The 22,757-nt window shown below is 41.9% G+C and overlaps 1 protein-coding gene across 4 annotated transcripts in view; it reads left to right on the forward strand.

The window, feature by feature from the left end:
• Positions 1-22,757, forward strand: part of Tnr (tenascin R) — a 409,504-nt gene that overhangs the window by 371,683 nt on the left and 15,064 nt on the right. For all 4 annotated transcript variants that reach the window (XM_029479707.2, XM_021160989.3, XM_029479724.2 and 1 more), the window contains 5 exons: positions 1,453-1,596; positions 2,193-2,323; positions 3,248-3,380; positions 19,009-19,160; positions 20,928-21,024. In XM_029479707.2, coding sequence (XP_029335567.1) covers positions 1,453-1,596; positions 2,193-2,323; positions 3,248-3,380; positions 19,009-19,160; positions 20,928-21,024 — 657 coding nt within the window. The remainder of the gene's footprint in view (positions 1-1,452; positions 1,597-2,192; positions 2,324-3,247; positions 3,381-19,008; positions 19,161-20,927; positions 21,025-22,757) is intronic.

Genomic DNA, 22,757 nt, shown 5'->3' on the forward strand with positions numbered 1-22,757 from the left:
TGACAGCGCACACTGTTCCATCCTGTCCATTCGCATCCATTCACTCAGTAAATGCCTTTGATAACCTCCCATGGGTCATGTACTCGCTAAGCCTAGAAAAATTCCGAGGCAAAGCGTGACTTCTTGTCTTTATGGAACTCACTCCTAGTGATGATGCAGAGAAGAAGTAAATACAGCTTGCCATGAGCTGTGGTGTAAAATATGCAAGACAGAGCATAGCGAGCCTCACCCAATGGGCCACCATAGTTTAGGATCAGAATAATGAGGGGAAGAAAGGAGCAAGATCTCAGAGGAAGTGGAAACGGCAAAAGGGAATTCTAATGGAAAGTTCACCCTTTCTGTATTTGGAGAGAGGTAAGCATTTGAGAACCTGCCATGGTTTAGTGCAGTAGATCAGTGGAACAGTGATGGACTGCAGGGTATCACAAGGAAGGACAGCAAAAGGATGGGCATTATCTACAGTCTCTCAAAGACTTTTAGATTGTTTGAACAACCTTCTCTACCTCCTTCCATTTGCCATTAGAACACAACAAACTTGAAACATCAGGTCTGACCTAGTTTGGAAATATGCATAATAAATTTTCTTAAATGCTGAGTAATTCAGAAATATTCTAATTGTCTAACAGAGGGCTTGGCTATAATCTAATGAACAGTTTCATTAACAGCTTGAATGGACCCCGAAAAGACATGCTTACAAAATTTGTATATAAAACAAAAACCATAATTGATTGAATCCACATTAAAATATTTTAATAAACTGAAACTGTGGTCCAAAATTCAACCAAGGCAAAAGATGACAGATATAAAGGCAAACTCTGCCCATGGGTCAAAATAATCCACCAGAGGAGTGGAGATAATGCCATTGGTTGTTTATAAGTTCAGCATGTGATGGCAGTGATCTATTGATGTCCTAAAGCCTGGAGTCATACAAACGACAGACACAGAAACAAACTAACCTGTTTATAGCATTGATCAGGAACACCAACTCCTGTTCTCAGTTCTCCCCCAAGTTCTGCCTTTCAGCAACGGCCTTGGTAAACTTTCTGGTCCAGAAAAAAGCAGTCAGAACTATAGAAGCTTTAGAACTGTCATTATAAATGTAATGAGAGGCAGGGGCTGTATTTTCTCAGGCTAAAGGAGGGAGCAATTGATGGGGGAATGTGGATAGAAGGAAACAATCAGACAAACAAGAACTGTTCTTACTCTTTGCTTCCAGAGGCCTGAGTAGAAGGTAGAGGCACTTTTGACCTCCATATACAGAACACCGTTTCTTGAATAATAATAATGATAATAGTAATAATAATAATAATAAGGATAACGATAAAAGAGGATCCTTGTGTAGAGCCATAAGCTGCATCATCTGTAGTTTTTCCAGAATTCTGGGGTACTGAGTCCATGTGCAATGCTTTAGATGTAGTAGGATTTTCCTCATCTGTGTGCATCTGATTTCAGTTGCGGGAGAGACCATCCTGGTTGACGGGGTCAGCGAAGAATTCCAGCTTGTAGACCTGCTTCCTAGCACCCACTACACTGTCACTATGTATGCCACCAGTGGGCCTCTCATGAGTGGCACCATTGCCACCAACTTCTCCACCCGTGAGTACATGGCTGGCATTCCTGCAGGATTATGTGAGACCTAAACTCGATGCTTCCTTGTAATGGAGTAGATAATGAACTAGCTTTGGGTGATCTGAGCATGTTTTGGCTGAATGTGGTCCCTGTATCTCTCTGCTAGCAAACACTTCTGTTTTATACTCAGGAACTATGTGATAATAGCAGAGCCAGACAAGAAAGTCTGATATGAAAACTGTTATCTGGTACAAGAAATGCTGAGCAATATAAGAAAGCTTGATACATTAGTGGGGAGCTGCTGGGTGAAGTCAGAACTGGGAGAATATTAGAACAAATTAAGATACAGGACTGCTTCAAATTCAAGCACAATGTGGTTAAATGGGTTCAGGGTCCTCGGCATAAAGAGTTGTATTGGAAGAGGCCATGCCCAAGCTTAGAGTCCTTCTTGGGGAGTAGGGTGGGAAGTAGCTTCAAAGAAGCACCCTTTATGCTTCCATCCAAGCGAGAACTAGAGTCACGATTCGAGCAGTGCTGTGTGCAAGATTACCATGCCTGGAATTAAATCAAACGAGGAAGAACTGGGGAGGCAGGGCCAACCTAGCATTTTCTCTTCTTTGCAGTCCTGGACCCTCCTGACAACCTGACAGCCAGTGAAGTCACCAGGCAAAGCGCACTGATCTCCTGGCAGCCGCCCAGAGCTGCGATTGAAAACTATGTCTTGACATACAAGTCCACCGATGGAAGCCGCAAGGTAAGCATTAGCTGGAAAGGGACGGGTGGCGGCGGGGGGGGGGGGGATTTCTTCCATTGTGAGGCCATGTGAAAACTGACCAGTGGAATGACCCATGAAAATTGCAGGGATGGAGAAGGAAACAATTCACAGACAACCAGTGAGGTTTCAGATCCTAGATACACAGCCTGCTCTTAAGGAGAGAGCCCATGTTTATGGGCCCGGAAATACTTAAGTTGAGGCTTTTCTATTGCTCTCTACCCATACCGAGGTAAAGTACAGACCCTCTCTCTGTGTCAGTGCTCTCTCTAGAGAGTCTAAGGTGCAGCATTACCAGGTGGTCCACATTCAGGTGCAAAACACGCTGACCTCCTAATCCTGTGCTCTCAGAACGATCTCTTACCCCCAGGGCCAAGTAAATATGAGCCTGATAATAAACCTCAGAGGTGTTTATGCCTCGATAAGCATTATAAAATCAACATCTATGTAGCCTATAGTAAGGAGATGATAAATTGTGGTTTTATGTCATCAGTCTACACAATCCACTAGGCCCCTAGTTAGCATATCTTCCCCTTGCTACAGGATCCCTTTTAAAAGTGAAAGCAGCAGGAAGGAAGTCAGATCTAGAGGGCAAGTAGAGCAGGTCTGTTTGATGGTGTGGTAGAGCGGCCTAGGATTCTGCTTCCTCAGCCTCTTCTACTCTACAGCAAACCCAATACAGTCTGAAGCTACTGGTTCAATAATCCTGGTACCTAAATTTATCCCATGTGCATTTGTGAGATAGGAGCTGGTCTAAACCTCACGTGGAAGCTGCCCTCCCTGCCTCTTGGCAGTTTCCTCCTTACTATGGGACGGAGAGGACAGCATTGCTGACCCAGCTTCCGTACTGTCCCATATTGCAAGCTGGCTGCTCCCTCCAGCCTCCTTTATTCTGGCTCTCTTCAGGAGCTGATTGTGGATGCTGAGGACACCTGGATCCGACTGGAGGGCCTGTCAGAGAACACAGACTACACAGTGCTCCTGCAGGCAGCTCAGGAGGCCACAAGGAGCAGTCTCACCTCTACTGTCTTTACTACAGGTAAGGGACTTGGAGTCAACTTTGATGCCTTCTTCTCCCTACATGACATCTGTCTCCTAGGCACCTCTGCTGAGCCTTGGCCTGGAAAGAGCCCATCAAAAACACTCAACTTCCTTTCTCTTCCTTTCCCTTTCCCAAGGCCTCGGTAGAAAATCCCTATCATCAAGGTTACCATGGAGTCACCAACCTAAATCTGTGGTCCATGAGGACCAACTAAGTGCTCCAAGTAGAAAGGTCAGGTTGCTTCTTGTTCCAAATTGCTGCATGTTTTTCTGGGAAAAAAAAATCCTCCTTCTCTCTCTCCTTCCCTTGATGCTGTCCTCAGCAACACCTCTAGTAAATATAGCAGAAGAAACCTTCAGTACTAATCCCTCATAAATTCTCAAAAAAAAGTATTTTTATATATTCAGTGTCTCATTTAATCTTTAAAATTACTGATAACACCATTTGAAAGGGCGGGAATAGAAGCTAGCACATAGCTCAGTGGCAGAGCATTTGCTTAGTGGGTATGAGGTCCCAGGTTCAATCCTCAGCACCAGACACACACACACGCACATGCACACACACACACACACATACACACACACACACACACACAGAGAGAGAGAGAGAGAGAGAGAGAGAGAGAGAGAGAGAGACGACAAGAGTATGGCTTAATGGAATACTTTTACCTAATATATTCTAGGTCCTAGGTTTGATTCTTGGCTGCAGAGAAAGAAGAAAATGGTATTGGTATTCAAAGACTTACATGGCTTTTAAGCAAGTATTGTCCTAGATATAATATATACATTATTTAAAAGTATTTAATCTCACCCTCACAGCATCCTCTGTCCTATAGATTATTCCCCTTTTGTTTTTAAAGGCAAGGAAAGTAGGGTACAATAGAAATGAGACAACCCATCCAAGATCCTATACCCTTTAAGTTAGAAAGTTGAGAATTGATCCCAGATAGTCCCTAGAATCTGAACTGTTAATAGTCCTTTCTGCATCTCCATGGCATCCCTCTACAGTTTGTGATTTGTAATTGCCCACCCAGCCCAGGCTGACTTTCACGTTATGGGGATGAGGGTGTGTTCAGGCTAATATGAGCACATCCCTTGCCCCTAATTACAGGTTTCCTGTATCCTACGAGTAACATATTGGCTGTGTTCTCCTCCATGTCCCAGAGCCTTCTCTACCACCCCAAAAGAAGCAATAGGAAGACTCACCCCTCATACCCTTCTCTCAATATACTTATTCTAGATGACAAAGCAAAGAGTTGATCAAACTTCAAAGTCACTGTTGGACAGTAAAATAGTGAACAAGTCCCTTTCCCTTATTTTATTTTTTGTGTTGTTGTTTATTTGTTTTTATACTTTTCAATACATTAAAAAGTGCCTTCAGTGAGTTCCTTAGTCAAAAGCAAATATTTTAATGGGAAAATGAATAAACTGTTATCACACAACAAGTCATGAATCTATGAGATATCTTTACTGAACTTAGAGAACACTTGATCACGTCTCTGTTAAGGCTGAAGCCCATTTTACTGTTTCAAAGATACCTTCTTAAGCTTTAAGGTGCTGCCTCTTGTTCAAGTCCAGTCTTGCATATTCACAGGCTAATTAAAGAGTCCTTTATGAAGTCACCACTTAAAGACTAGTTGGGAGAAGTTTTCTGCTGAATTAAGAATTTTTTCACCGTAAGAAGAACATAGTGAACAGATGCACAGAGCTCCTGCTTTGCATGTTTATTGGGTTAAAGGAATCATTTTGTCACCAAAATGAGCTTTTTATTCCCACCCTGCTAATGTCACAGCTGACAGTAGTAAGTGGTGTGTCAAACATCTAAAGTTTCTGTGGTATCTACAGCTGCAGTCCCTTTCCAGGTCTCTCTGGACAGAGAAGTACAGTGGTTTCTGTGACCATCACTGCCTTGTCTTAGATGCAGTCAATTGTGGGACTCCAGATCTAGCCAGGGTCCTGGGAGGATTAAATCATGTAATAATTAACAACTTAAATGGAAATCTAGAGAGGCAACTGACTAGTGACTTGGTTCGATGGGCAGTGCAGGTGACAGTTGGTGTCTATTTGGGTTGGTTTGTTGTTCTTTCATGATGCCTTTGACACTGGGCTCCTTAAACATAGCCAGTGTTGACTCAGAAAAAAAAAAAGAAAGAGGGAAAGAGAAAGACAGACAGGCAGACAGAGAAGAAAGAAAGAAGGGAGGAAAGAAGGGAAGACAGAAAGAAAAAGAGAAAGGAAGGGAGAAGAGAAAGAAAGAGAGGGAGAGGGAGAAGGAAAGGGAGAGAGAGGGAGAGGGAAGTGGGAAGCCCACCATCTATGCAGTAAATATAACTACCAACTAAGCCATTCACTCTCTGTAGTGTTTAGGGTACCAGCAATGGACTCAACACTATCCCCCTGATATGTAGAAAAGGAGTATCCGTGTTTGGGAGATGTTGTGGTTTTAATGGAAAGCTGAAATTTAAGTCACTGAAGCATCCCAAACCCTGCTGGCTTTGTTTTAGAGATTTATCAGAACCCACTGAGACAACTAGATGCTGAGTGCTCAGTGAAATTTTCTTGGGCAAGAAATAATGCATGCCAATGTCCCAGGTACAAAGGCTGGTACCTACAGACATGTGAGATGCACTGGAGAGTTAAATCTCAGCCTCAGAGTACAGAAGTAGACATCTCTTGATGTTAAAAAAAAAAAAGACAAAAACAAAACAAAACAAAACAAAAACTAAAACTAAAGAAGAGTCTTATTACCCTATGCAGAGGTGCTACAAAGAGGTGCATCTTGCAGAATATGAAGGCAAAACCCCTTTCAGGTTCTGTCTGCCACTGCATACAAATCTTTCTGGGTACATCACCCTGGGCTGCAATGTCAACTTCCTGTCCCAGCCCCTCTACCCTTTCTGCCTCTGCCAAGAGGAAAGTTAACGAAAGAATAAAATACAAGGGTGTTTGCTCCCAAATAGTGGGGTTAGGGGTGTTACAGAAAAGGGAAAGCAGCCAAAGTGAAAAGCAGAATTTCTTCACCCGATCCAAGATCGAAAGGCAGCCTGTCTGGACCCCATGGGTGCGAGTTTATCCTGCCAAAGAAGACTGGGGAACACTGAAAGTTCCATGACAGTACACTAAGGCTGAAGGAGTTAGAGGCTAATTTCCTTTTGGCTGCTAGCATCCTTTCCAACTTACTTGGCAGTGTCTGCATTTTCTACTTACCTGCATCTTATTCTGAGGATGTGCTGATCCTGTGAGAGGTTTTGGTGCCTTTTCTGATAGACAACAGAGTTTAAAGGTTGCCTTCAACGTGGCCTCTGTGACTGACAAACACTCACCCTGTCCTGGGACAGGACTCACTTGAGCAGATGCTTGTATAATGGTCTGGGAAAGAGTTGAGATGTCAATAATTAATAATATTTTTCTATTTATTGAAAATAGATTTTTTTCTCACACAATATATCCTGATTACGGTTTCCCTTTCTTCTGATCCTCCCAGTTCCTCTCCAGCATCGTGATAGAAAAGGCCTAGCTGGCCTAGAAACCTCCCCTGATCAAGATGCCTTTTCTTATGTTCATACCACATGATACGAGCCCATTCCAATCTTTCCATCATGTTAATAGCTTCCTGTCCTCTTGTCTCTGGTGTTTGCACAAGACTCCAGGGGGAATTATGTACAAGTGGTATGGGAGAGAAAAAAATATAGATACATTATTTATAATTTGCTGCCTCCTGAAATTTCATCCAAGGTCTACTTGTCTTTTAGAGACATGAATTTAAATGAGGAAACAAATATTCCCTGCAGAGCCACGGGGACTTGGCGAAATGATCTTCGGAGAGGCAGGTTTCATTGTCTCTTTTAATACTATAAAAGGCAAACAAGACTCACACTGAAGCTCATCGGCAGAGTCAGTAAACACTATAAAAGGGTTGTCTTGACCTTAAGGTTAAGTGAAGAGGTAGCTAGAGATGAGTAATGAGATGAGGTTGTGGTTTTGTTTATTTTGCTTTTGTATTTTTATTCTTGTTTTATTGCCTTTGCCCCTGCTATCTTCCTTCCAGGTCAGGCTGTTCCATGAAGCTCCATGGGTCTCCTCTGACATAAAACACTTTTTTTTTTTTTTTTTTTAGGTTGTAAAAAAATGAATGAAAACTGGCAAATTCTAGACTCCAAAGCAGTGGGTAGTGGACTTTTAAAAGAAGTCATGGTTACCAGGACTTCTGTTGGAAAAGGAAGCCTGGTAATCTGTACATCTGAGCATCACAAGTGCCTCTACCCAAGCAGCAGCTGGGGGGATTTCCCACTGCTCTGCCACTTACACACAGTTTGATGTTTTATTTCCCTGAGAAACAAAAAGAACAAAAGATGCCTGGCAGGAGAGACAGAGACAGAGACACAGAGAGAGACACAGACACACATGCATGCACGAGCTCGAGCACACACACACACACACACACACACACACACAGTCCCAGACACACAGAGGAAGGTCTGCCTTCACCTTTCTCTAAGGCTACAGAGAAGGTAGTATACTAATCATACCATATGAATATCCCATCCCAAGCAAATTATCAGATCAAAGGTTTGGATTAATGAAACTTCCCCCCCCCCCACCTTTATTGTGTGTTCTCGGTATCAGCCTCCAAAGTCCCTCTCCATATTCCCTCAGTTATTTCCTTTTGCCCTGGCCCTTTTTCTGTCTTTGACATACAACCATCAAACATGTCCATCTGGAAGCCTCTTGTTCCTGCCTTTGAAAAACATACTCTTATAGAACTGTTTGTGATTACCAATGATCTAAATGTGTCTAACGTGTTTTGGATTATATAACTCATCAGACATTATTTTCTGTTTGGGCACTTTTACATTCATGTGTCCTTCACTTCAAATTACTGTGAAATATTACTTGATGTGTGCCCATCCGTCACCTTTGGCTCTCCACTCTCTCAGATTGTCTGCAACCTTTCACAGTCCCAACTTGCACTATGTGCCTTCAGAGTATTCATCTGTGAACCAGTGAGGCGTGCAAAGGTTGTATACCCAAAGAGGAATTGAAATGTGGGTTATGTGCTTGTACAGTTTTAAGTACTTACAGGTTGGACACACAGGGATGCTCTTGTTTTCTGGACACACCATTCCTAACAACTTGACACAGTCCAGCCTGGTCCAGCCTTGAAATTTTGGGCAGTCTGATAAGTATAGTCGATGTCTCGTTACTTTTGATGAATCATGTTAACAGTAGGTTTGAATTTAAACCTCTCTCCCCGTTTGTCAGACATTTGATTTTCCTTTGGTGGTAAATTACCTGTTCGTGTCATTTGCTTATTTTCCCATCAGGGTTCCCCACAGTATTATCCAGCATTACTTGAACCTCTAACATCCTTAGTACAAAGGCTTTTCCTACCAATAGCTCCAAAGATTTTCTTCTATATTCTTCTGTTCCCTTTGTGATCTATTGTCATGCTTTGTCCATTTCATATGTGGCATTCAGCTGGGATACTGTTTCATTTTTCTTTATAGAGTGAACCAGTTTTACCAGCATCATCCACTAAGTAAGTTCATTGATTTGAATGCTTTCCTGTATATTACATTCACACATGCATATGATCTGTCTCTGAACTCTGAATTATCTATTTTATGCCATGCTCTGTTCATCTGTGTTTTTTCTTAAATCAAAGCCTAAAAATTTTGTGTTTATATCTAGAGTTAATCTTAACACGTTGACACATGGTAAGGCAAGCTTCCTTGGCTCTCATTCTCAAGGTTCACTTAGCTATTTGATGGCACTTAATTTTCTATGGGTGTCATGTCATGTGCATTATCCCACTTAGGTATGAAGTCCTCCAAATGAAATTTACAGTAGAATTGAAATGTACTTACTTGTAAGTTAATTTGAGAAGAACTGACAGCCATATGATAGCAAGTTATCCCTTCTAAAATGCATAGACTGGATCTTCATTTATGTAAATAATCTTTATGTTCCTCACAATGTTAAATTTTCCCCACAGCATTCCTGTGCTCTTGGTTGATTTCTGGAAGCTTTATTATTTTTTATTGGTTTGTGACTTGTATCTAATTAAAAAAATATTTTCTAGTTGATTATTGCTGATGCAGAAAAATACTATTGATTTTATATATTGATCCAGTATCCAGCTATCCTGCTAACTTTCTCCCTAATTGTAATTATCTATTGTTTCTATTAATATTTTACGTAAATATGGAGCTGGGGAGGTAGAGGTAGTAAAAGTATTGCCTGTTGTGCACTTATTAGAACCCAGGTTCTAATCCTGAGCACCCACGCCATTGGTGGGAGGTAGGGGCTATATCTCGTCACTAGGCGGGCAGAGGAGGAGGACCTCAGGGATTTGCCCAGACAGCCAGTCTAGCTGAATAGAGGAGTTCTGGGTTCAGTAAAAGACCCTGTCACAAAAGACACTGACTTCTGGCGTCCACATACCCAAGCATGAACACGAATACACACGCTCAAATGTTTTCTGTGTTTTGTATCATTTATGAATAATGATTTCATTTCCGTCCTTCACATTAACTGGAATCTCCAAAGTTATCAGTGACTGCGAGGCTAGCTAACCTTGACTTGTTCACAGTCTTGAAGAGAATACAATTAAAACTTCAGATGTATAATCCTCACTAACTCCTATTCACTGCATCTCTTTAACCCTGCAATTGTTTTCTAAAATAAAGAAAATATGTAATTGGAGGAGCCATATATAAACAAGAATAGTACTTGCTTAGATCTGTGGTATGAAACACTCATTATGTTACAGAATTTTCCTCTATTTCGAGTTAGGACATTTTGCAATGAATTTTACCAAATGGTAGTTTAATAAGTCGTGTTTTTTTATACTCCATGATACATACCTGTAGTTTTTTAAAATACATATCTTTACTATCACTATTTACTATTAATTTAAAAAATTTCCCCCAAATATGAGTTTTTAATACATTCAGATTTAGTTAACTGTTTACACAGTTTACATGTATGATCATAAAGAAAATTGGCCCATGCATTTCTTTGTTTATATCTTCATGTTTCACCAACTTCATGAGAAATAAAAAACTGTCCAGCTTTCAGTCTTACTACTGTTTTTGATTTAAGTTTTTTTCCTAAGACAGGAACTCACTATGTAGCCTGACTATCCTGGAAGTCACTATATAATCCTAGCTGCGAGTCTCAAATTCGCAGAAATCTACCTGCCTCTGCCTCCTAAATGCTGGGACTAAAGGCATGTGCCTCCACACCTAGCTCCTATTGGCTTTCTGGGTAAAGTATTGCCTTCACAGAGTCTAATATCAGTTAGATTTTGTCCTGTAGGTGACTGAACTTTTCTATCTGGAGTCTTCTAGAACACGCACATGTGCATGTGCATGTGTGTGTGCACCTGTGTATGTGTGTGGTGAGGAATTTGTACTTGTGTGCATGCAGGTGTACATGCACATATATGCATGTCGAGGCCAGAAGTCAACACCGGGTATCTTTCGTGATTACTTTCCCATCTTATTGTTTGAGACAGAGTCTCTCACTGAAGAGCTCACCAATTTGGCTGGAAGGGCTGGCCAGTGAGCTCCTGGGACCTGCGGCGCTCTGTCTCTCAAGTGCAGGAAATCACAGACATAGGAAAACATGGTTACAAGGTCCTCCTGAATGTATAGCAGCACTTTGCCCACTGAGCCATGTCCCCAGCCCCATATTTTTATTTCTTTTTGATAGTCTCACAGTTCATTCTAAGAGTTTATGTATCTTTTTCTCTCCAGTTTGACATTTAATGATGCTTTTAAACTGCCACATTTTATCTGGCTTTTGTACACATTTGTCTTTATTATTCACTTAAGTATATCCTCCTATTTGTAATACTTTTTTCTTTTCAGGACTTCTATTAACTAGATGGTAGAATGTGTGCATTGTTCTCCAAACCTTTTAGTGTTCTCTCTCTTTACTCTTCCCTCTTAGCGTCTAAAAGGTGGACTCAGTCAGATACTTCAATTCATATTTTACCTGAGTCTAAAACCTTTATTTATCTTATCTATTGCATTGTTACTTTAAACCCTTTTATCTGGGCTTAATATATTTCTGCTGGGTTTTAGTTTATTTTTTTGCATGGTATTGATATTTTTCCTTACCTCTGTAAGTCAAGTTAGCATATCTAATTAAGATGCTATTCTAATAAACTGTACTAGATAGTCAATGACACATCAACTGTGCTCTTTGTTTCAGAGTAGCTTTATTCCTCGGGGCATGGATAGATACTCCATCCTTTAAGCCCATTCTCTCTTCAGGTTGTCAGGCTCTCCTTCTGATAGTGTATGTGGTCGAGAAAGACCAAATGCAGATGAAAGGGGCCAGGCAATGAGTTCTCTGTGCCAACATAGGGAGAAAGAGTAGACTTCAAAACCCTCATCCAAATACCCAAGGAGCTAAAGGGATCTGCAACCCTATAGGTGGAACAGCATTATGAACTAACCAGTACCTGGGAGCTCTTGACTCTAGCTGCATATGTATCAAAAGATGGCCTAGTCAGCCATCACTGGAAAGAGAGGCCCATTGGACTTGCAAACTTTATATGCCCCAGTACAGGGGAACGCCAGGGCCAAAGAGTGGGAATGGGTGGGTAGGGGAGTGGGAGGGGAGGGTATGGGGGACTTTTGGGATAGCATAGGAAATGTAATTGAGGAAAATACGTAATAAAAAAAATATTAAAAAAAAAACCCTCATCCAGCCTGGGCTATCCCCTTAATACTGTTTTGTCTAACTGTTTATTTCAATAAGAATAACTCTGGCCTCACTGAGCAAATTGAAAACTTCATTTCCTTTTACCACTTCTGTTTCTTGAAAGACGTTTTATAAAACTAATGCGAGTTCATCTTCAAGTTCCCAATCTGTTCTCACTAGCGAAGACATCTGAGCCCGGAGACTCTTTTTAATGTGGGATTTTTAACTACAAAATAAAATTTGAAAAAAAAATAGTTATCATACTCTACACATTATATTATTTTAGTTTGGGGGACATCGAGGAAATGGTGGTACTCAAGGAATGGTCCTCTTCTTTAAGTCACTGAACTTATTTATAGAGTAGTCGCACTAGTGAACAGGGCACAGATACATGGGCAGCCTTTTTTTTGAGAGTAGTGAATCCTCTTGAACAGTATAACTATTTACTGTAGATTATACTAATTGGTTCTCAATCTATGACTTGCAACCCCTTTGCGGTCATATATCAGATATCCTGCATATCAGACATTTACATTCCAAATCCTAACAGGAAAAAATCACAGTCAAGAAGTAGCAATGGAAATCACTTTATGGTTAGGGGTCCCTACAATATGACACACTGTACTAAAGGGTCAAAGCATCAGGAGGGTTGGGAAGCATCCCTGTAAGATGATCTTATAAATGCTACAGAAAAATCTCACATGTCACTAGTCACAGGATTTGATTTGGCCCATTTTAAATTGTGTCATTGCACATGTCTTCAGAGAATCTAATTTTGTGTTCTCTGTTATTATCATAGGGGATGGATACTATCACTCATGTGACACTAAACATCTAATAAATATTGATGGGCCACCTAGTTCATGTCAGGCTCTGTTCTAAATGCTAAGGATAGTGGTAAGAAACAAGTCAGATGCAAATCCCTGCGAATTTTAATAATAAAAGATTTCTTTTGCTGGCTTACATGATATAATCGAGATAGTTCAACAATGGCTGCCTCTCACTGGAGAGGTTGAGATTGTATAATTTTGTTTTTAAGATTTATTGATTTATATGAGCACACTGTAGCTGTTTTCAAACACCAGAAGAGAAATCAGATCTCATTACAAGTGGTTGTGAGCCACCATGTGGTTGCTGGGAATTGAACTCAAAACCTCTGGAAGAAGAGTCAGTGCTCTTAACCACTGAACCATCTCTCCAGCCCTGTATAAATTTTTACTCAAGGAGTGGAGGCATCAGAAAAACACACTCCCGCTGGGTGTGGTGGCACACGCCTTTAATTGCAGCACTCTGGAGGCAGAGGCAGGCGGATTTCTGAGTTCAAGGCCAGCCTGGTCTACAAAGTGAGTTCCAGGACAGCCAGGGCTACACAGAGAAACCCTGTCTCAAAAACAACAACAAAAAAAAACCCACACACTCCCATCTCCAAAGGGAAAATTTGTTTAAGTAATGCTACATCTACAAAGATAGAGAAGGGTATCTACTGGCTTCAGAAGAAGGTCTCTCTTCGTACACAGCATGATTCAGTCACTGTTATCACATCCATCCAACACAGTGCTAATTAGTTAGGTAAATCTTCAGTTTTCCAATTGGTCTGTGCTTCTCCACATGCCTGCAATACCGTCCTCTACCAGTATGTGGCTGATCTCTGTCAGTTCCTAAAGTAAGAAAGCTTGCTGATCAGCACTTGTCAAATTCTACTCCATTCTAGAACCCCACCTCTCAGCCCCTCTTCAGCAGCTCCCACATTCACTGCCCTTCACCCACTTTGATGCCCTTCTAACCTCCCATCTTGGTCTCAGAGCTTGAAGTCACATTTGTTTTCCCACAAGACCATGAGCCACTTGAAAGATGTCTTTTTTCCTTCTATGTTCTCCCATCTCTTAGCCTGGTATTTAGAAATCAAGGGACATTTTTCTATATGTCTTTTAAGTGAGTAACAAGACAACAAGCTAATAAATTTGAAGATTATCTGAGAAAATTGAAGTGATGGATTAAGCTCATATGGGCTAGGCTCTATCCACAGCCTCGGTCTGCACCCCAAAATCTTATCAGCTACTTTGCAAATACGAGCCATTAATTTTAACATAGTTAAAATTAATTCTGTGGAGAAAAACCATACTTTATTTTGCATTTACTGAGAAAACTGCTGTGGCTGTTCTTTGAGGGGGATGCTGACATCACAGCTTCAGCCCTGATGCTGAGTCCATCAGAGTGGACAGTGGGCAGAGGCTCTCTAGAGCTATTAAATCTGATCATTTTAAAGGCTGTACCCAAGGACACAAAACAAGAGAGGGCTGGGAATGGACAGAGAAGCCTCTCCCACTCCCCACTGGCACAGAGCCATCTGATTGCCCTGTGTGTCATCATGAAGATAGCCACTCACGACTCAGCAGGCAGCCTTTGATGCCCAATACAAACCAATTTCAGAGTAATTCTTCTGGTGAATGCCCTGGGCCTGTGGATCTCACAATTACATCTAGAAATACTTAACCATAAGACACTTCACTGTGGCAATCACTTGGCTTTGTTTTCCTTCTAAGTTGGTAATAGCCATAGCCTGTGCTTAAAAAACAAAAAAAGGCTACCCTATCCACCCAGGCTCTAGTTACTGCACCAGGAGGAAGGAGGGAGAGCCTTCTACGTATGTGCTTGGTCTAAAATAATTATTAGAATGATCAGGGTTCAAGGTAGATACCTGATTAGATTAAATGGCATCCAGAGAGCTAAGGATCAGCCCTGGTAGTCTTCTAAAACATATGAATTCCAAATCAATTGGAACATGAATGTGTTTTTATGATTTTTAGCTGAGTCAAAGTCCATTACCACCAAAGCAGTAGGGTGAAATCGCAAAGACTAGAATACAAGGCTTAAACTCAAGGCCAAATATCCCCTCTTCTTTCCATCCCACCCCAAACAGAAAGATGGGGTGCTCAGGATGTGCTTCTTAGAGACAAAAGATTATGAGAGAGAGAGAGAGAGAGAGAGAGAGAGAGAGAGAGAGAGAGAGAGAGAGAGAGAGAGAGAAGACAGGAAGGTGTGTGTGTGTGTGTGTTTAAGGAGAGGAGAAAAAAAAGGAGAGGAGAAAAATTAATTCTGTTATTCGCCCAGTCATGTGGATCTAAGCAGGGAGAGCTGGCCAAGAGGCCTCAGGTCACCATCTCATTTACCATTTCTAACTCTTGGCTTCTGAGAAGAGAAAAATGCAAACTACAAACAGCTCTATCTGAACTAAGCTCTTTAGTCAGATACTGAGTCCTGAGACTGTCTCCCTGCTCGACTTGGTAGACCTGGGTGGAGCGCAGGAATATGAAGGATAAGGAAATCCATAACTTGAGAACCCTCACCAAGCCTTTGCTTTCTCTCATCACATTAAAGGGACAAGTGTGTTCATGGAGGACTAGTGACTCTGAGACAAACTTGGGATGCTTTCGAAGCTGGAGCAAGATGGTGAGAAGCTTCATGTGGAATCTTCTCCAAGTTCCCAGGGAATGAAAAATCCCAGGTTGCTGCTTCTGATAGTCTGCAGAAGCAAAGTGCTTCGTGATTGCCTTTCCACTAATGCCATAGACTAAATTACAGTAAATTGAATCTATTAACAACCAGATGGCCTTGTAATTTGTCAAGGGTAAGGCAAGTGCACCCAGCAACCATGCATCAACCTCCCACACACTTGGATAGTGCTTCCACCTTCCAGCTAACTATAGGAGCCCAGAAAGCAGGGCATATGGTCCTCCCTCTCCCAAGCTTCATCTGAGACCTTTATCCCATCCATCTTTGACACTCCTTAGACACTTATCTCTTCAGTTGATCTTATTCTTATCTCCAAGCTTTAAAGATGATGAATGCCTCTTTTATGACAGCATCTTAGATACTTAAAATTCCTCTTCCTCAGAACAAGTCATCTCAATATATTATTTGTGCTTACATTAGGTCTAACTTTAGAAAAACTAAGAGTGGATCTGAACCCCCTTCAAGTATCTATAACATACATTCTAGTAGTTATCAATAAAGGGGTTTGTGTAAAATTGCTTGCTTCTCTATTCTCAAAATGGGTCTGGTTTTATATGTGTATTTGAGAGATGTTACTGTGGTGAGTTTTGAGAAAAGTTTTTTGTGGGGGAAATCCATGGACAACTGAGACATGCAGAGTTCTGTCTCCCTAAGAAACTGGGCTGGTTTAATGATGATCTCTTCCTTTGGGAAAAATAGTGTATAAGGAAGCAATAGGCTGGATGCCAAGCACATGATATGCTGATCTAAAAGGAAGACCACAGACAGTGAGAGAGGGGAAGGCAAGTAGGCACATTGGTTGCTCTGGAGACCAGGGTCAATAATAGCCTAGATGACCAGAAATAAGGCCAGTGTTCCCAAAGCAACACAGAGAAGGGACAGAGTCATTCATGTCTGTCCCCTGAAATGAATGGAAACCTCAGGGACAGGTGAGATGTGAGCTTTCATGATGTCTAGGACATGCTGGAGATACAATTCAATAGCTTTTATAAAGCTACTACAAAAGTCACTTTTGATGGGAAAACACTTAATTTGAACATAATGCTTTCTGGGGTAACTTTAGTACTTGGAGTATTATATGCTTATGTTAAATAAAAACTTAGTCACTCATTGGAAAGATGAAAATCTTTAAGAAACTAGAACACATTTGAAGGGTTGTTTTTTTTTTAAGATTTATTTCACATTTTATTTGTGTTTATGTCTATGTGTATGCACCTCATGTCTGTAAGTGCCCAGAAAGACCAGAAGAGGATGTCAGATCCTCTGGAGTGGTTGTGAGTAATCTGATGTGGCTGCTGGGAAAACTTGGGTCCTCTGAAAGACCAGCAAATGTTCTTATATTCATTTCTCCATCCCTGGTTGTATTTATTGTTCTAATAGAATATACACTTGACTAAGCTCTGTAAACTTGAATACAAGCTATCTGAAAAAGCCAGTCAGGGAATCTTTCTGAGCAGTTTCCTTGTCTGTTAACATAAGTCTCAGCTCTACACTGGCCTGCCTTCCTCTAACGTCTCTCACAAGAATGAAATAGAAACAACAATACACCTTGTGAAATATAAGTTTTATAGAAGCATATCACCAATCCTTGGGTGAATGTACTTGAAGTGTATTGTTCCCTCACACTATTTTTGACAGACCTGTGGCAGCAATCTGGACCATAGAATTAAGAGTTAATCCATCTCTGGGTCAGGTGGCAGGTAGAGGGTAGGACATAGGAGTAAGGGCTTACATGGAAACTATAAAACTTCGGTAGCTTCTTCCTAGAACAGAATGCTTTACAGATAACCTGTGATGGGGACTCTCAGGAAAGTTCATGTGTCATCTTTTTTATGTGACATGCTATATCTAAATGGTTCACTGCCTGGCCTTTCCAAGGGGCTGAGTGTCACATATAGCATAGGAGTAAAACCACCAGGAGGCGCTGTAGTAGCTAACACCTGCAGTTTGCCTCACCCTCCTCCCTTCATGTCTACCTCACTTATACACAGAAACACAGTACTGTGTCGTACTATGTTGTCTGACCATATTCTTCATTGACCCAGAAACCCACATTTACAGAGCACTCCAGCCACCATGCCTCACATGGCAGGCTGTGCCTTTAATTTCCCCTCTCAGCAAAGTCCCTCCAGTAGACTGCTCTCAGTCTGCCTGATAAGCACAAAACTTATCTCGGAGCAAAGCACTTCAGGATTGAAGCTTCTCTTACAGCTAATTAGGTATTGTTTTACAGATTGGGCTGTTCCTTCTGAAAGATGAGCTGCAATTTATTTCCCCTGCCCTGTCCTTGAATTAAAACTGAACTGTAAAACATGGCCATTTGATTGTTTAGTACAATCAAGAGATTGCTTTGTACAGGGACTAGACATTCATCGCTGTGGTAATGCTGAGTGTGTGTGAGCATCCCTTCATGGCTGCCACGTGGATGACATGACAGAGGCTTTCTTCAGATGCCTTCTTACCTTTGAATAGGTCCCTACAGTGCTTCACTGGCCCATCTTATAAACAATCACCAAGGGCAAGGGGGAAGTCCTTGTTACCCCCATTTTACTGCTGAGACTGGATGTTCAAGGCCTTTAGCTTATACTCAAGCATCTTGGTAAGCAGAGAATCTACACCTTTGGTCCTCAGAGGCAATAAGTTCAACATGAGTTCAGATTTCACACCCACACAGTCTGAATTCACTTAGAACTTTTTACAACTCATGATGAAGGACCAACCACAGGACTCCTTAAAACCTCCTCTGATGCGAGGGTTCCTGTGCATAATGGGGAAGGGGTTTGCAACCCCATAGGAAGAACAATATCAACCAACCTGACCAACCCCACTCCCCTTCAAGCCCTCCACCCCCATCCAGAGCTCCCAGGGACTAAACTACCAACCAAAGAGTACACATGGAGTGACCCATGGCTCTAGACACTTATGTAGCAGAAGATGGCCTTGTTGGGCAGTGGTGGAAGGAGAGGTCCTTGGTCTGTGACGACTTGGTGCCCCTGTGTAGGGGAATGCAAGGGTGGGGAGGTGGAAGTGGATGGGTGGGTGGGGAAGCACCCTTATAGAAGCAGGGGGAATGGTATAGGGAATTTCCAGAGGGGAAACCAGGAAAGGGGATAACATTTGAAATGTAAAAAAAGAAAATATTCAATAAAAGAAAAAAAAAAAAACCATTTCTAAAAATTGCTTTGGGGCTGATGAGTTAGCCAGCAGGTACAAGGTATTTGTGCCCAAGCTTAGCAATCTGAGTTCCATCCCCAGGATCCAATGGTGGAAAGAAACAACTGGCTCCCTTGAGTTATCCTCTGACTCCAAATGTACACTGTGGTCCTGAATGCAGTCAGGCAGTACACACATGCACCTAATAAATAAATGTAAAAATTTCTATTGCTTTTCTTCTGCAGGGGGCCGGGTGTTCTCTCATCCTCAAGACTGTGCCCAGCATTTGATGAATGGAGACACTCTGAGTGGCGTTTACACCATCTTCCTCAATGGGGAGCTAAGCCACAAGTTGCAAGTATACTGTGACATGACCACAGATGGGGGCGGCTGGATTGTAAGTATGTGCTGCAGGCGAATGTCTTCAGGCATCTAGTGTACCTGGCTGGGGACCTGGGGATTACCATGTCGCCATCCTTCCAGATGTTCCATTATCTAACCACTTCATTTGGGTTTGTCTCGTCACCGCCTTCAAGACCCTCATTCAGTAGGCCACTCACAAACAGAGAAAGGAATAACGTTTCATTCTGTTGCTAGGATAAGCACCATGACCAAAAGGGACATAGAGGAAAGAAGTGTTTGTTGGCTTATACTTCATAGTACATCACGGAGGGATGTCACGGCTAGAACGCAGAAACTAGGGCTGTGAGCATGAAGGAATGGTACTGGCTCACTCATTGGCTTATGCTCAGCTATTTTTCTTATATAGACCAGGCCCACCTCGCTTGGGATGATGCTATACTCAGTGAACCGGGCTCTCCCACTTCAGTTAAGACAATTCTTCATAGACATGGCCACAGGCCAATCTATTGGAGGCAATTTTTCAGTTGAGGTTTCCTCTTCCAAGGTGACTCTGTGTTGGGTCAAATTAAAAATTAAAAACTAACCAGGACTCATATGAAAGATGTAACGGCCTAGCCTAAAGAAGGGCTGTAAGATGAGACTGTTTTGCCTTGAGCTCCTGCAAACAGACTGGATGCAAGATGTGCTGCGGAAAGGAAGGAGTGAGGCACATGGATCCTGCTTACCAGGGGCTGTAGCTAAAGTAAAGAGGAGAAGAGGAGGCCACTCTACAGAAGCACATTAGCTTCCCAGAGTGAGGCAGTTAGTAGCCTTGTCTTGGAGTCACATATAGTAGATTAGATATGGGGTAGAATGTGGGTGGGCCTCTAGTTACGAGAGCTACTTGTGTTACATTCTGTTTTAGACCCCTAGTTCTTCCCTAGAACTGTCATAGCCTTCAGGAGGTAACAGTGGTAGGGAGAGAGACACTACTTGCTGATACCACCTCCTCTCATACATGATAGCTAGCTTATACAGAGCAGAAGAAATAAGGCAACCTGGAGATGCTAACCACTATGCCCATGAGCAACTTCCTGAAGCTGTCTCTAAACCAAGCAACAGGGGTTGAATCCGTGTGAATGGAAACTCCACCCTGCCCACCCTCCTGTGCACACCCCTTCCTAGCACTGCTCAGATACAGCACCAGAGCTTTCAGAATCCAAAATGGGAAGGTTTTCTAGAGTTAAATGGTGACTGCACTCATAATCCTCTTGGGAGACATTTTCTTTTATGTTTCTGACATATTTGTGCCTCCTTCTTAAAGCATAATTGGAAATTGAAGCCAAGGCTGATGTATTGGAGGTTAAATGAAATTAGCACTTAAACAGCTTGGAAAGTGAATGATATGCAATTGCTTTGCCTGCAATAAGATGATGACAGTGAGTAGATGATTTGAAGTTGGTCCCAGTCCTTCGGTGAGAAATGCTTCCAACTACTCTCTGCAGTGCAAAAAGATTAATTTGAGAATCAGGCCCATTTCCCCTGACTATTGGGAGCTTGATATGTATCCTGAATCTTTTCTATATTGCAGGAGTGCAAATTAGTGTCGATATCACACCCCTAGTCTATTTGTCAGATGCGTCAGCCCTTCAGGAAGAAGGGTTCTGAGCATGTCCTGCAAAATCCACCATCGAAACGTGAAACTCACTTCTCAAATGCTTCTGATCCTAGCTGATGCAGAGCCCAGACATATCCATGTATTAATTATTAATTCTTGCTTTTTAAGACCATATCCTCTCTCTTTTTCTCTTTCTCTTCACAGGTATTCCAGAGGCGGCAAAATGGCCAAACTGATTTTTTCCGGAAGTGGGCAGATTATCGTGTTGGCTTTGGGAATCTGGAGGATGAGTTTTGGCTAGGTAGCATCCACTTTGTATTTTCCCTGGATCGGTTGCCCTGGGCTTCTGTCCATCTCTCTCCTTTCTGTGTCCATCTGGGATTGTCAGAAGTCTGAGTCCATTGAGAAGTTGACAGCTTGTGAATTGCTTTTGTGCCTCTTGCTCTGTTTGGCTCCGCTATTGATCTGTTTTTATCTGACTGTGGTATTTTCCTCTTTGCTCTGTCTCTTCCCATCCTCATTAATAGTCTTTTATGCTGATGGATCTTGACATGAGGCAAGTACAAAGGCGGGGATCTGCCTGGTAGGGAACAGGGCACAGGAAGCAATGAGCAGGCTTGCCCCTCTAGGAAGCTAGGCAACCAGCTAGCCAGCCTGCAGGTCAAGAGAGAAATGAGAAGCTGTTGGGTTCCTGGGATAGTGCTATTATCTGACTTGGGAGAGAAAGGGGAGAAATGAGAATGGCATTAGAGGTGATTTCCTAGAGGTCTGACACAGCAGGGAGTTTAGATGGAGGTTTCCATGGGTATAGGAAGATAAACACCAAAGTCAGACTGGTGGAGCTGATGCTAGATCATAAAGCAGTCATTGTGTGAATGCCTCCATTTCTCTGTAAGATTTTCCTAATGGTTGATAAAGGGAGGCAGAAAGGGAAACAAATAAATGATAGTGTGAGATGCTTGCACTTGTTGCTGGCCCACCCCTACCACATTCATGTTCAAGCTTTAATGCCTGCCTTACCTTGGGCGGCAAAGTAACAGCCTTCCATTTGGGACCCTGCCTCCAAGACTACCCCATTGTATACATGGCCAATAGAAGGATCTCCCTCATACACTGAATCTGAGTGAAGGGTAGCCCAACTTGGTAAAGGCTTAGAATGACTCTGTTACTGCCCGGTAAAAGCCAAGCTCCTTACCCGGCTTCCTCCTCTCCTTCTGCATCCTTCTCTCTACCACCAAGCACCTTACTGTCCTGTATCCCACTTCCAGGTCATCCATTTTCAAACCTGCACAAGTACTGACATTTCCTCTGAAATAAACACTCCTTTAGCCAACTGTTCCCACCTTGGTGTTTACCTTATATCCAAAGGCCCAGTGAAGAACCTCTTCCTTCATAGAAGCCATACAGACTCTTTTCTTCATCCATTGCCTATGGGGATAATTGGTCATGTTCTCTGATATGGCCTGAATCATGGCATCTATTTGACTTTATCTGTCTAGTCTCTATTGTATGTTTCTTGGGGGCTAGAATCTCATCATTCATCTTTAAATATCACTACCTAGGACTTTCTATATCAATCAATGATAAGAATTTATTAAATACATGTTAGCTAGTCAAACCTATATTTGCCAATATAAGAAATAAACATGTATGTTAAGAGCCATATAAACACATTGGGAGGAAATTCAAACAAGCAGCCAAATGTGCTTCAGTTTAAAACATTTTCAAACATCTTGGGAGTCAGTAATACCTATGAATCAATGTAGACACGAGTAGTCAAGACTTGCATCTACAAAAACCTAAGCTGCTGTGTATCAAATTCACAGTTTCTGTCTTTTTTTTTTTTTTTGAGAGACATGTGAACCATTTGGCACTTAAATGTTCTATAAATCACTTTCTATTTAATTAAATATATGTTTTCAAGAAGCTTTATCCATTGTCAAAATGGAAAGCTAGTTGCTGTGTGCCATAGATAAAAGGATGCCTCAAATGTAAAAGTATCATTTAAAAATGAAAACGGAAAAGAAAAAGGCA

The sequence above is a fragment of the Mus caroli genome, unplaced genomic scaffold (assembly GCF_978045245.1).
Source record: "Mus caroli unplaced genomic scaffold, Mus_caroli_1 scaffold_1, whole genome shotgun sequence".
Classification (NCBI taxonomy): Eukaryota; Metazoa; Chordata; class Mammalia; order Rodentia; family Muridae; genus Mus; species Mus caroli.